Genomic DNA, 15,499 nt, shown 5'->3' on the forward strand with positions numbered 1-15,499 from the left:
TAAGTCCCATACATGGTTCCTTCAAATAAAAATACCAGTGGTAGGAGAATTCCCAAATTGGTTCAAAAACTGGTTCCAACTATGGGGATCAGGAACCGAAATATTACCGCCAAAATTACAAGCCTCTCAGAGGAAATTTGCTGAATATAATAATAATGACACAAGAATAGATCTTCATATGTATTTTATGGCATTATACCAAATACCATGGATCAAGAAATGGTCCTACCAAAAATCAGATAATTATACAAATAATTGGGAATACATTCCCAAATTGGGAAGACAGGTATATATAAAATGGTGGGATGTCTACGAAAATAAAGCCCTTGATCCAGACAATATAAAAATGAAAAAAGTACTCATCTCACCACCTGAGACTGGAAATAATAATATGACCGACTATATAAACAGGATGCGTCGGCAGAATCCCATGGCTACTAAAGAAGAATTGAAGAAAAAACTACTACAACTTTTTGATGAAGAAGAAGAAGCCATGTCCACGTCCACACAAAACGAAGAGGATTATGCCCATGAAAATGAGGATTGTGAATTCAGATTATCCCAAACCTAAAAGCCGGGCTAATACAAGGAATAATGTTGCCAACAACTTTTTGTCACCTCAAGATGTCACTATTCAACTTTTACTGTGCTGCCGACAACTTTTTGTCACCTCAAGATGTCACTGTTCAACTTTTACTGTGCTGCTGATAACTTTCTGTCACCTCAAGATGTCACTGTTCAACTTTTACTGTGCTGCCGACAACTTTTTGATGTCACTATTCACCTTTTACTGTGCTACCGACAACTTTGGGTCACCTCATGCCTTTTGAGCTGGCATCCTCTTTGAAGCACATCTAATAAACTTTGGACTCCGATGTCTATAAAAGGGAAGAAGGAGGTGAAGCTAAAGGCAGAGGGTGTTCTCCCCCAGTAATCTTCTCTCCTCTCCTAACCTTCTCTACTCTCTTTTCTGCTTTCTCTGCTCTCTTAATCTTCTCTGCTCTCCTAACCTTCTCTGCGCTCTTCTCTGCTTTCTCTTCTCTGAATCTTCCATGTTCTCTGGTTCTGCCATTCTCTCTCAGCCTTCCCTCTCAATTTCAGGGTTTCATCTCCCTTTCAGTTAAACTCACAGTTCTCTATCCTTCTCTGATTTAAATTATCTCCACTTAGTCATCTTTCTGAGCAACCACTCTGTCTGCATCTCTCTCAGCTTTATCTCCGCTCAGTCATCTTTCTGAGCAACCACTCTGTTTGCATCTCTCTCAGCTCTATCTCCGCTCAGTCATCTTTCTGAGCAGCCACTCTGTCTACATTTCTCTCTCTTTGTACTCTCCAGCTTTTCTACTCTCCAGCTCTCTGTACTCTTCGTCACTCTGCGCTCTCAAAGCTATCTCTCTACACTCTAAGGCTTCTCTCTGCCATCTCCTTTTGTGTTCATTGCAGCCGTCTCTGTGAATCCATAGTCACTGTTCTCAGTTTCAACTTTCTGTTATTCTCTTCTACCTATCTGTCTCCACTATTATTCTTCTTACTCTCTCTACTATTTACGATTCTACTGTTATCTTTTCCCTCTTTCTTTCTACTGTATATTGGGTGGTGTATCTTGCCACAGCGGATTTGAGTGACTGTAAAATATATGTGTGATTGTAATCTAAACTCTTTGCCAAGCTACTGCCCAGAGGAGTGGAAACTATTTTCAAGTTTTTGCAAGTGCCATATGTGAGTGTATTCATACTCTGTTATGCAATTTAACTTCATATTTTGTTTAAAGTTGGGATATACTACTTATATTAACTGGTTTGTATTAGATGTTTCTCCATTCTTATTTATTGCTTCTCTGCTAATACTTCTTCTTATGAAACTTGTGTACTTTTAGAATAAATAGTTGTTAAAATAGTTCTTGGTTGTACTATATATATATATATATATATATATATATATATGGAAGAACAACAAAAATCCATTAGACAAGATTTGTTTTACTGTTGAAAAACCCGCTAATTGATCATCTCGACATCGAGATGTATGAATATGAAAAATAAAAAGATTGAGTCCCAAAAATAGTGTATCTTGCAACACATTATCTAGACTGTCTATTTTTAATATTTTCATATGTTTATACATCTACTTGATTTTTAACCATTTTTGGAGTTTAAAATTTTATAAGTAGATATAAAAATAGATTTTCAGATAATCGTAAAAAAAATTTACACCAAAATTACATGTTTTGATAAAATTTGGAGTTGCGCCTTAATTAGATTATTACAACCTTATAGAAACCACTATATATATATATATAAGAAAATGCTGAGATTAGCCCACTAACCCATATGAACATATGAGTTCATATGAGCCCAATGGCCCAGATTGAATCTGGGCCGATCTAACAGTCACGGCCTCATTTCGTATTTTAATTTTAATTTTTTTCTACAAATCCAAATAACTTGAAATTTTAGGTTTGTGTTCTTCAAAAAATAGGATAATATAATAAAAATATCAAAAAAATAATTTACAATAAATAAATTGACCAAAATACCACTGAAAAGTTTTAGGGGTATTTTAGTTAATTTATTTATTGTGAATTATTTTTAAAATATTTTTATTAGGTGCGCCTTAATGAGAAGAATTGACGCCTAAAATTTCAAGTTATTTGGATTTGTATAAAAAAATTAAAATTCAAATATGAAATGAGGTCGTGACCGTCAGATCGACCCAAATTCAATCTAGGCCGTTGGGCTCAAATGTTCATATGAGCTCGTGGGCTAATTTCAGCATTTTTCATATATATATATATATATATATATATATATATATATAGGAAGATGCTAGGGTGAACCCACTAGCTCACAGAAAAAAATGAGCCTAACGGCCCAGATTGAATCTAAGCCGATCTGATGATCACGGATATCCGGTAGTGTTTGAATTTTAATTTTTTTTCTACAAATCCAAATCACTTTTCGAGGGTATTTTGGTCTTTTCGGGGTATTTTGGTCAATTAAATTTTTGTAAATTATTTTTTTTATATTTTTTATTAAGTGCGGCTTGATGAGAAGAACACACGCCTAAAATTAAGTGATTTGGATTTGTAAAAAAAAATTAAAATTCAAATACTATCGGACATCCGTGATTGTCAGATCGGCCCAGATTCAATCTGGGTCGTTGGGCTCATTTTTTCCTATGAGCTAGTGGGCTCACCCAAGCTTTTTCCATATATATATATATATAATATTTTGAGATTTTGCCCCCCTTTCAATGTTGCAAAACTTGGATCGATGGGGTAGATCGTCACCCCACAGATCTGTGTCATATTGCTAGATCCCGATCTAGATTAGCAATCCATAAAAATATTAAAAATAAAAATTAAAAAATAAAATAGATGTTTATGGGGTGGAGATTTAAGAAAATATTAAGATAAGTTCAAAGAAAAGTAAAAAAAAATTGAAAAGGGGAGTTTTAGATTGGAATTGGATCAGGACCAAACCGTCCTTCATGACAATGGTTCGGTCCAAGCCAATTCCCAATGCAAATCAATAACTCCCGATCTGGATCGCCGGTTTTGAAACATTGCCCCCTTTGGTCATACGCATATTGTCATATTTATAGATCAATTTTGTAAAAACATAATTAACTCAATAGAATACAACTTGCTCTAGCACATTGTAAGGTAGAATTAACTCAATAGAACTTGAGTACAACTTGCTCTAGCACATTGTAAAAACATAATTAACTCAATAGAATACAACTTATCAAGAAAACAAATGATGAGGCATCAAATCAAAAATAAGAACCTAGAGACTCAAGCATGGAACCAACTTGCTCTAGCACATTGTAAGGTAGGAATAAGCATTATGGGAGTATTGATTCTGTTTAAAAACTGCATAAGGAACTCAAGCTGTTAAAACACTTACCATCTGGGAAAATAGCAGCTGCTCCTCCCTCATAAAACCAGTCAAGCTCCTTCTTCCTCAATAGGAAAATTCCTCTAAGCACCAGACCAGTAACCTAAGGTAAGCACGTATAAGAAAGAACCATATTAATAATAATCATGCAAAATGTCTGATCAAGGAATCAAGAATTGCAAAGTTTTTATGGCCATACATGTGTTGTATCAAGCTTATATACAACCTATCTATCTTTTCATCCATCCATCAATCGATCTTCATGTATGTATGTATTTAATATACAAATGTATATTGAGATAAAATCATTAAAACGGTCAGAAACCTCAAAAGATAATTGAGGTGGTCAAATAAACCACCTTATCAACAAAGTGGTTGATTTAAAAAGTTCATTTTGCTCAAGTACCTCCTAAACTATTATTGTTCAAAAAAAAAAAAAGTACCTCGTAAATTATTTTGTTAAAGAATATGCCCAAAATGCTACTGTTCCAGGTGTGTAACCCCTAAGAAATTGAGTGTAATTGGTAATTTGGCACCACTGCATTGCCCAAGCCAAATTATGAAAATGATCATACCAGAAAAACTAGTTTTATTGATAAATTGGTTTATTTGACCACTTCAGGGATTCTTTTGAGGCCGTTTGACTGTTTTAATGATACTTCCTCATATATGTGCTCACGTGCATGTTCATGCACTGTGTATCTGTGTGTGTGTGTGTGTGTTTTACTGTTAAACATACATTTATATATTGTGTGTATGTGCTAACCTTTTCGGGATGGGATTGGCTGTAAGCAAGAGCTAACGTACTTCCCCATGATCCACCAAAAACCTGCATTAGTTTTACACAAGGAAAAGTCAGAAACCAAATCTTTTAAGAATTTTCTTATCAATGGGACGAGCATAAAACTTTACCTGCCATTCTAGAATTCCCAAGTGTTCCTTAAGTTTTTCAATGTCAGAAATGAGGTCCCATGTAGTGTTATTTTCCAAACATGCATGTGGTGTACTTTTACCTGCACCTCGCTGAAATAAGGGGCCTAGGAAAATATCAGTAACCAAGTGCAGTGAAAAATGAGCATATTATCAGAATAGAAAAAGTACACTACAGTCCAATGAAATGTGTAAAAACATAGTCCATGGGGGTCATCACTGTCTAATAAAATGGTGGCAGGTGATGGAGAGAGAATGGGACCCACAAGAATGGGACATCAGCCAATGGTGGATCCTATATCTCTCTCACCCGTGTTCACAAACTCGGCCGGTCCAACTCAAAACCGGTCGGTCAATGCGGAACTGGGCACTGGCCGATCCGGTTTTGATGGTCCGGCCGAGTATTTTAAAAAAAAAACATATATAAAATCCCAAAAAATAAGGGATTTGTTTGTAATGTGTTTTTTAATGTTTTTTATCATTTTGGCAAAGATTGGAAAGTGTTTTTGGCCATGAATATTTTTTTTACATTTTCCCATCTTTTTGGGAAAATTTCAAAAATACCCCTGGGCACGAGTCAATTTTTTAAAATCTATTTTTTCACTACATTTCAACTTCATTTGGATGTGCTTTGTCTAATCATGCTTTAAATATATTTTCCATATTTTTTTTAACACTTTGGACCTGCCTCATTAGGCCAGTTGAACTGGCTAGTTTACCAGTTACTTGGACCCGGCCCTTGGCCGGTTTGATTTTTTGAACACTGTTCTCACAACATCACTAACCTTTTCACATGATGGTCATGGCCTCAATGAATGTGCTTTTAGTTTTTAACATTTCCATTAGCCTTTATACTTATCAGGGAATGTTACGACTTCATACCTGATCAAAAAGTATAATACGATAAAATTCAGGGTCAAAGAATCTTCTATTATTTGGTGATGTTCCTGCTCCTGGTCCTCCATGAAGAAACACAACTGGCTGCAAAGAGATCACAAATTTATACCAAAACTATAGCTCTTTTGTTCACAAGGCTCACCATAGCACAATAACAGATAACATATGATTGCTAAAATGAATTTCTCCATGCTAAATCATATAATGAGGACCCAACAGGTGTGCTTGAAAATTCTAATCATAGTATAAGAGGTATAAAATATTTAAGCTCACAATCAAGCTGACATGACAGCATAACCCGTGGTAAATCAATCTATGGTATCAGCCTCCTCCATGTATTGTCTATTCTTCCAGTGAGGAATATTGAATCCAGGAGAAAAGTACAAAAGATTATCACATTGAAGTGCAATAGAGTCATTGACTATGGAGAAGAGAATGACAACTAAAAAATCCTCCTCCTATCCAATTATCAATAAAACAGGCTCATCAAAATAGTTCCTTCTACTGCTAATCATGACAGCATGGTGATCTCTAAGTAATTCATACCAATTAGAGTAATTGCTGAAATACAAAAGCTTATCATGAAATGAATGTAAAATTTCTCGTCGTTGCAAATGATATCATCAATGTTCAAAAAATCGACTCGGCCAAGGTACTCGGGCATTGACAGAGGGGATTTACTCGGGCGAGTTTGAGTAACTCGCCCGAGTCCAGCTCATTTTTAAAAAAAAAACACGTGATATATATATGTGGGTGTGGTTTTCATAAGGTTGCAACCTTAAACAATCCAACTAAGGTACAACTTCAAATTTTATCATAATATATAATTTTGATGTAAAATGTTATTAGGATTATCTCAAAATCTATTTTTATATCTAATTATAAAATTTTAAATTCCAAAAATGGTTAAAATCAAGTAGATCTATAAACATATGAAAATCTTTAAAATGGACGGTGTAGATAATATGTTGTAAGATGCACTATTTCTGAGACTCAAAATCTTTTTATTTTTCATAGTCATACATCTCGATGTTGAGATGATCAATCACAGGGTTTTTCAACATTAAAACAACTTTTTTCGATAGATTTTTAAGGTGCATCCGTAATTCTACATTTTAAGGTTGCAACCTTATATAAACTTTTTCCTATATATATTTAGTGCGCAATTATTTTTACATCAAATAGTCAATGGCGTGTTGATTATCCTGGGGGATAGTGGCGCCCTCCCTAACAGAGGTTGAGAGTTCAATTCCTGATGGCCAGCGAATTTTTTTAAAGCTTCTATGAAATAAAAAATGTGATACTTTTTATAAAAACAGGATGCTCTGCCGGGATTCGAACCCTGACCACCCGAAATCTGCAAAATCTACCCTGACCACCCGAAATCTGCAAAATCTTACGCCTAAAGACTAACCAGAGTGTCTTAACAAGATATGTGACTTAAACGAGAGTGTTTTAACAAGATATGTGACTTAAATATGACATATAAGTATACATATTGTTTATAAAATTGTTGTACAACCAACTCGCCTTAAATTTGCCTCGCCAATAGAGCGAGGCCGAGTTTCAAAACCATGGATATCATGTACACACTTTCTCAAAATCATACCCCCCCCCCCCCCCCCCCCCCCCCCCTTTCCCCCATTGCTTCATATACTAGTTAACACAAAGATCACATTTAGTGAATTAACAATATTTATCACACATTTGGAAAGGCTTTTGCCAACCAAAACAAGAGGGATTTTCTTCTCTTTACCACAATCCAAGCCCTTTGGAAAGGCATGTCCATCAGCTTTAAAACTTACGAAATAAAATGGTTTCAGGAAGTACTACGGCTAGATATCCCATGAGTATCCAAGATTTTAAAGAAATGTTGCACTTTGAAATTCTCAAAATAACAGTTTGATATTAAAAAATAAAAAACACTTGGGTGTTTGTCACCATGTCCTATCAAAAAGGCCCGTCATGTCCAAAACCTGCAACCCATACTTGTTATTTCCTAACATAGATTATAAATCAGGCTCACGTGTTGGTTGGAACAAGAAGAAATATTAATACTATCAACTCCATCCTATAAAAATAATAATCAACAGGTGAGCATTGCTCTAGAGTGAATTTGCAAGTGCATAAAAGGCAATGTTTTTAACCATTTACAAAAGGGTGCCTTTTGTGTAAGGCGCCAACCTTAAACAACCCAAGTAAGGCACACCTTCAAATTAGTGTAAAAGATGTAGTCTTAGTGTCGACAAACTTTGTGGTGGCCTAAAAAATTATTTGTCCCTAATCATGAAATTTAAAGCTCTAAAAATGTTGAAGATCGAGTAGATCTATAAACACTTGAAAATCTTGAAAATGGATGGTCCAGATAACACATTACAAGATGCACTATTTTCAAGACTTGAAATTTTTTTTTTTTCATATCCACACCTCTCAAGGTCAAGATGATCGATTGGAGGATTTTGCAGTGTCAAAACAATATGTTTTTGTTGGTTTTTGAGGTGTGCGTGAATTCTCCAATACACGGTTGACAACTTATTTAAACTTTTTCTTTTACAAATCACATAACAAATAATTAATTGCATATATAACCATTCCAATTCTTGTCAACTAGAATTTTGAGTCATAGACAAAGATTGTTAGATTACATGTACAGAACTCCTTGTGGCACAAGAATGAGACCTGTATATAGTGTTTGATATCCCCCACCGCATCAATGCATGTGAGAGGTCTAGACTGGCTGGTATTCCTTATGAGATAGATAGCTAAGTAATTTTCATTCCTTCAGTCCAAACAATCCCAAAACTCTAATAAAAACTGAGCAAACAAGATAAACACAGAAGTAGTAGATTCCAACACGGCTAGCCAAATCACAAAATTGAAAGAACAACAACTAAATAGCATACAGAGAAAAGAATAAATGAAAGAGTGTGGAAAAATACTAAGAGAAGGGGCCAATTACATGTCCATCAGGATTCCCCGATTGCTCCCAATATATGGTATGAATGTCTGAAACCTTCAGAAATCCAACACTGTATGGTTCTATGGGTGGATAAAGATTCTTATTCAACCCTGGAGGATTGTTCAACCCCAAAGGTTTCTTTATGGAATCCATAGCCACACTCGATTCTTGAAAATCCAGAGAACTAAATGTTTGCGCAGAGAGACGTAACTTGGGCCCTCCTAAAAGGAATAACTACAGTCAGCCAAGAATTAGATCAAGGAAACCACCTCGTTTAGCCTTCCCTTGTTTTTCTTGTTTCTTACCCAACCAAGAAAACAGAAATAAGCAAATGTTCACTTTATAATTACTATGCTCATCAGATCAACAACAAAATTCAAAGCAGTTCGAACCCACCAATTTCCGATCCACAAAAATTAACAATCAGACGATCAATAAATGACCTGAAAACATAGCATAAAGCAGAACTCAAGAATTTCCTTACTATTACCAAAACAAGATGACCTCTATCAGATTGGGGGGAGGGGGGGGGTGGGAATACTGAATAAGGATATGATACGTCATACTTCAAAGTAACAAAAAAATGCCCACCTAAAACACATCAAAGGAATAGCATATTTGGGAAGGTTCCAGCTTAATGTCGCATGGAAAAAAATAGAAAAAAACCTCAAGCCAAATGCTGATAAACTCCAAACCCAAATTCTTTTGCAAACCCAACAAATTCAGTTACAAGTCCCGAGAAAAAGAATACACAAAGTTAACCAGACCCTCCTCCATTAGAAGAAAAACCAAAAAAAACGGAAAATTCAATCAGACAACCAATGAAAGCTCAATCAACCTTTCACTGCAAATCTCTCCAATAACAAAATAAAATTAAAAAAGAAAAAAGAAAAAAATTGTCTCACCAAAACAGAAACTTTAAATAGTAAAAACCCATAAACTAACGATGCAAATAGAAAAGTATTGGAATGGAATCATGAACAATTGAAAAAGGGGAAGGCAGTAGATTGATAGTTCATAGTGGTTGACCATATGTAACAGTGTTGGTTTACAAATTCAACAAAAAAAAAAAAATGTTGGGTCTGTGTACCTTGGTTCTGGGGCTTGTTGGGCTTGTGAAAATTGAGACAGTTTGAGTTTGGAGGGAGAATAAATAATTGTGACGAAGGGCAAAGATTAAGCCCTAACGATAATGTCGCCATGAATTGGGGCCCTAATAATTTCTCTCTCCCTCGTCACTCTCTCTCTCTCTACTTTCGTGGTCCTCCCTCTTCCATGCAAATATTCGGTGATACGCATGCAAGCGCATGTAGTAAACAAATCTGAATAAGGAAAACATTTACATGAAGTACCCTGTAGTCCCATGCTATAGAAATAAACCGCACCTCAATTACTTTGTGGAAAGGTCGTTCTGATGCCAACTATACAATTGATCATCTTGTAAGATATGTTTCATCTTGTAATTATTATATGCACCTTCTATTTTCAAGGGTATGTGGATCTATTTTATCTACATTATTTTCAAAACTTTAAATTTCATAATGAAATATAAAATAAGTTTGAAGACTTAACGGAGGGATTTTTGGTACTTGAACTGCATCAATTTGAGGTGCGGCTTGATTGTTTAAGGAACCAACTTTATACAAACCTCACCCAATTTTAAAATGTACAAACGTTTCAAAATCTGTGTGAATGCTCCGTCAGACAATACGGGCAAGTTAACATATTCAGTAATCGGTCCAAGACTTGCAAGGCATGTTTAGGCACACTGGTTATTACTAACATCTCATTTTTCAATGAAGTTAATCCCAATAATGAGCTTGTTTGGCGTTGTCTATCATGGAAAAAGTTTATATAAGGTTGCAACTTCAAAATATAGAATTAAAGATGGTGCGCCTTAATTTGGATTGTTTAAGTAGTCTTTTTTTTTTTTTTTTTTTTTTTGGATTGTTTTTTTTTTTTTTTTTTTGAGTAATTCAATGGGGAAAACCAGCTCCTACGGGTTTTTTTCAATAGATTGAGGAGTTACATATTGAAGATGTGATGTTAATTGGGGGGTGTTAGTGGTCCTCCCCACCCATTTTTTCAATAGATTGGGAGTTACATTTTGAAAATGTTAATTGGGGGTGTTAGTGGTAGGAATGGATACCACGACGTGGTAACTGGGTGTGCGCGTGCTACCACCATGACCCAGCCCCTTTCCTACTTTGGATTGTTTAAGGTTGCAACCTTATAAATGCAACACCTTATAAAAATATAACGAAGAGGTATTTCATCTACCCCAAAGATTGAAGAAACTATATATATAATGGTCGGAATGGATACCACCACATGGTAACTGGGTTTGGAGATGCTACCACTACAACCCTAACCCCTTTCCTAATTTGGATTGTTTAAGGTTGTAACCTTATAAATGCCACACCCTATAAAAATATAACGAAGAGACATTTCATCTGCCCCAAGGGTTGAAGAAACTGTATATATATATATATATATATATATGGGAAAGGTTTCTATACTTTCCCTACAGCATGGAAGATCTATGCTTCTCCTACCAACCAGCCATCCAATTTTGATCAAGATAGTCACTCACCATTTGATCTTAGATTCGATATCTCTAAGTCTTTTATTTTTAGCTTTTTTATACAAATTGTATGAATATGAAATTTGGTATGTACCATCTTTTTATTGGGGCGTACCTCTAAAAAATATTAAAAATAATTTTTTGACAAAATATAATGACCAAAATATTTTTGGACAAAATATAATGACCAAAATACCAAAATAATTTTTCAAGGGTATTTGGTCATTTTATTTTATTGGAAATATTTTTTTATATATTTTCGCTAGTGCGAGTTTAATAGAGGATTGGACACCCAAAATTTAGTGTCAAATTAGTTTATAGAAAAAAATTAAAAATAAAATAGTCTAGAGACGTGACATTGTGATTGGGACAATCTTAGCCCTACATTCATAATGGATGGTTGGATAAGGGGAAGCATATAAAACTTTCCTTATATATATATATATATATATATATATATATATATATGGAAAAAGCTCCTGTCAGCCCATGGGCTCATGGAACAATGTAAGCCTAACGGCCCAGATTGAATCTGAACTGATCCAATGATCACAATTGTATTTTGTAATTTAATTTTAATTTTTGTTTTCTACAAATTCAGATTACTTGAAATTTGAAGTTTCTATTCTTCAAGAATACCCTTGAAATATTTCGAGGGTATTTTGGTCAATTTATTTTATGTGAATTAATTTTTTGATATTTTTATTAACTATGCCTTGATGAGAAGAGTTCATGCTCCAAATTTCATTCTATTTGGATTTATATAAAAAAATATTAAAATTATATTACTGATATACAATCCTGACCGTCAGATCAGCCTAGATTCAATTTGAGATGTAGAGTCTACACTGTTCTATGAGCCCATGGGCTCACCTTAGCATCTTACTATATATATATATATATATATATATATATATATATATATATATATATATATATATATATGAAGATATTACAAAACACTTATAGGTGAAAATGAATAGTGATTTCGCCTATCCTCATTACCGTCCAAAGTTCATCACATGGTCACATTGTCTGGTAGTATTTTATTTTTAATTTTTTTTTACATATTGATATGACCTGAAATTTGGAGCGTACGTTCATAAAAAATAGATAAATCTATAAAAAAATATCAAAAAAATATTTTACATGAAAAAATTGATCAAAATACCCCCAAAAATATTCAGGGGTATTTTGGTTAAATTTTTTTCACGAATTATTTTTTTTTATATTTTTATTAGGTGCACCTCGCTAAGATGTATACATGCTCCAAATTTCAATTCATTCTGATTTGTAAAAAACAAATAAAAAATTAAATACTATCGAACAATCAAGACCGTATGATGAACTTTTGACGATGAAAATGGTAGGCGAAATCACTATTCATTTTTGCCTTTAGACATTGAAATGACTTTTCCATATATATATATATATATATATATTATTTTATTTTATTTTTTTCACCCCTTTTGTTTTGGCAAAAGATCACTTACAAGTGGTTTTATTACAATAACATAAACTTCAAAATAAAATTAACAAAACAATAAAACCAAGATCTTGAAACTTGATGTTATTGAAATAACAATGCTTGAGAATAAAAAGATAAGATTGCAACAAATAAAAGTGTAAAGTGCTGCAGTTTACCTCAACCGGCCTAGTCATCACCATCCGATGGCACGGGATCGACGATCTAGCTTTAACCCTAACCGAGAAAGCAAATTAGGCCAAACTATTTTTATGGAACCTTTTAGAGCTCTATTTCGATCATCCAGCTTATATCCTAGGTCCTAACCCCCAAGACCTAGTTTAGCATATCCCTTACTACCCAACCTTTAGGCTTAATGAGATGAGAGAGAGTGGGAGACAAACTAAGGTTGGGACATGCCCTCTATATAGGCTAGGAGAGAGAAGCATAGAGAGAGGAGAGAGAGCGAGGCTGCCCTTATAGAGAGACTTTAGAGAGAGAGAAGATATGCCTTTTGGTGTAGAGAATAGAGGAGGGGAGGTCCTCTATTTATAGAACAATTTTAGGTTTAAGGTTTCTTAGGGCTTCTCATAGTTTGCTTTTTAAGTGAGATTTAATATGGACTCTCGATTAAGGGTGACTTGTGAGGTGAGAGATCTAAATCATCCACTTCATAAATGGACTATCAACATTATGGAATGTACATGAACAGTTATCCTCCTTTCCTAAACTATTTTCTCATCAATAGAAATTAAATAAATTAAATCTAATTAAAATATTATGCATACCATAAAATAACACAAGTCGACTCAATCTTCCCACAAAATCTTTCAAAGATATATCAAGTCAATATCTTGTAACCACATGGCCACGTGTCATATCCCAAAAAAATAGGAAAGAGAATAAAGGATGGGGCTTGCCACCCAAGGAAGGGATTCATGGGCCTCACCTTCTAGAAATATAGTGGGCCCATGTGCACAATGGGCCCCCATGAAATTTTATATATTTAAAATTAATAAAATAATTTTTAGAATATTATTTGAATATTTAAACCATTGTAAATTAATATCTTTAATTTTATAAATCCAAAAATTATAAACGTATTACGATCATACAGATGATCACATGTCTTCCTATGAGGAAAAAGAGCTCCAAAACAATGATATAGGACGGTATCGCCGTGCAACCAATGGTTTAGACCAGCGTTTAAAAAATCGCCGAGTCAAACCGGACTCGCTCGGTTCGACTCGGAATTCACGAAAAAGGGACCGGATAGGTTAAAAAACCGGGAATCGTCCGGTTCTAGAGAGAACCGGACGATTCCGCACAGTGACTCGCCGATTCACTATGCGGAATCGGCGAGTCCGTGAAGAACACGGGTTGCACAGTGTTCTTCACGGATTTTTTTCAAATTTGTCATTTTTTGATCATTTTTTTTGTTTTTTTCCGGCACGTGATCTGTTTTGCAGGCTGTAAACAGCTTTATTCAGCTTTTTCAACGATTTAATGGTGGAAAAATTGGTTGTTTTTGGATCAAGAAAAATTCGGGGTTTAGGGTTTCCGCCATTTCTGAAATTTCATGCCAAATAAGGCATGAATCTTTCAAAATTTGTAGGCATATTGATCTTAAAGCTGTGAATCAAAAGATTTTGTTACTAATTTGTGATAATCGTTGAGAAAAACAGACTTTTTTGGAGATTGAAGGCTTCGGTTCACAAAAACAGGTAAGAACTTTGGGTTTTTTTATTTTTCCGCCATTTGATTTATTTCATGGCATATTTTGAACAAAATGAGTTCAATAATTAGGGTTTTTAATCTTTATTGTGTCTAGTATGATTTAAAATTTTCAATTTTACGTAATCTGGTCAATTACAACAAGAAATTTGATATGAACAGTGAGATGTCTGCGGAACCAAATTCTGCTGTTTTTTTTTTTTTTTTCCGCCTTTTGATTTTGTTTTCATGATATATTAGAAATAATGTGTTAAAAATTTAGGTTTTTGATTCCTTATATTGTTGTTTATCAGAAAATATAGTCAATTGGATGTAATTTATTCACTTGGAGGTGAATTTTTGAGTTAAAATCGCTTATGTAAAACGACTATGTGAAGAACAAATTTTTTTTTTTTTTTTTTTGTTTGTAGCCCATGATAGAATTTTTTGTAATCTATGATCGAATTTTTTGTAATCCATGATCAAAATGTTTGTTTTTTTTTCTTGTAATCCATGATCGAATTTTATTTTTGTAACCCATGATAGAATTTTTTGTAATCCATGATCGAATGTTTTGTAATCCATGATCGAAATGTTTGTTTTTTTTTGTAATCCATGATCGAATTTTTTGTTTTTTGTTTTTTATGTAACCCATGATAGAGTTTTTTGTAATCTATGATTGAATTTTTTGTTATCCATGATGTAATTGTTTTTTTCTTTTTTAGTAATCCACGATCGAATTTTTTGTTTTTTTTTGTTTTTTTTTTTGTAATGCATGATCGAATTTTATGTAATCCATGAACGAATTTTTTGTAATCCATGATAGAATTTTCTGTAATCCATGATCGACTTTTTTGTAATCCATGATCGAATTTTATGTAATCCATGATCGAATTTTTTGTAATCCATGATAGAATTTTCTGTAATCCATGATCGACTTTTTTGTAATCCATGATCAAAATGTTTGTTTTTTTTACTTGTAATCCATGATCGAATTTTTTGTGTTTTTTTTTTTTTTGTAACCCATGATTGAATTTTTTGTAATCCATGAT

The 15,499-nt window shown here is 33.9% G+C and overlaps 1 protein-coding gene across 6 annotated transcripts in view; it reads right to left on the reverse strand.

Annotated features, from left to right (window-relative positions):
- PIP (proline iminopeptidase) overlaps positions 1–9,962 on the reverse strand; it is a 61,371-nt gene extending 51,409 nt beyond the window's left edge. For 3 of the 6 annotated variants that reach the window (XR_016045798.1, XM_006856995.4, XM_088853726.1), the window contains exons 1-6: positions 9,776–9,962; positions 8,686–8,906; positions 5,712–5,810; positions 4,812–4,922; positions 4,666–4,728; positions 3,909–4,002 (exon numbers count right to left, since the gene is read on the reverse strand). Coding sequence is in view for 5 of the 6 variants with exons in the window: in XM_006856995.4 (XP_006857057.1) it covers positions 3,909–4,002; positions 4,666–4,728; positions 4,812–4,922; positions 5,712–5,810; positions 8,686–8,906; positions 9,776–9,887 (700 nt within the window). In the remaining variant the exon portion in view is untranslated. Of the gene's footprint in view, positions 1–3,908; positions 4,003–4,665; positions 4,729–4,811; positions 4,923–5,711; positions 5,811–8,685; positions 8,920–9,081; positions 9,129–9,775 lie in introns of all 6 variants that reach the window. The other 3 variants (XM_088853727.1, XM_088853729.1, XM_088853728.1) reach the window with 2 other exon arrangements.
- Positions 9,963–15,499: the final 5,537 nt, after the last annotated feature.

The sequence above is a fragment of the Amborella trichopoda genome, chromosome 12, assembly GCF_054954075.1.
Source record: "Amborella trichopoda isolate Santa Cruz 75 chromosome 12, AtrichopodaSantaCruz75HAP2 v2.0, whole genome shotgun sequence".
Taxonomy (NCBI): Eukaryota; Viridiplantae; Streptophyta; class Magnoliopsida; order Amborellales; family Amborellaceae; genus Amborella; species Amborella trichopoda.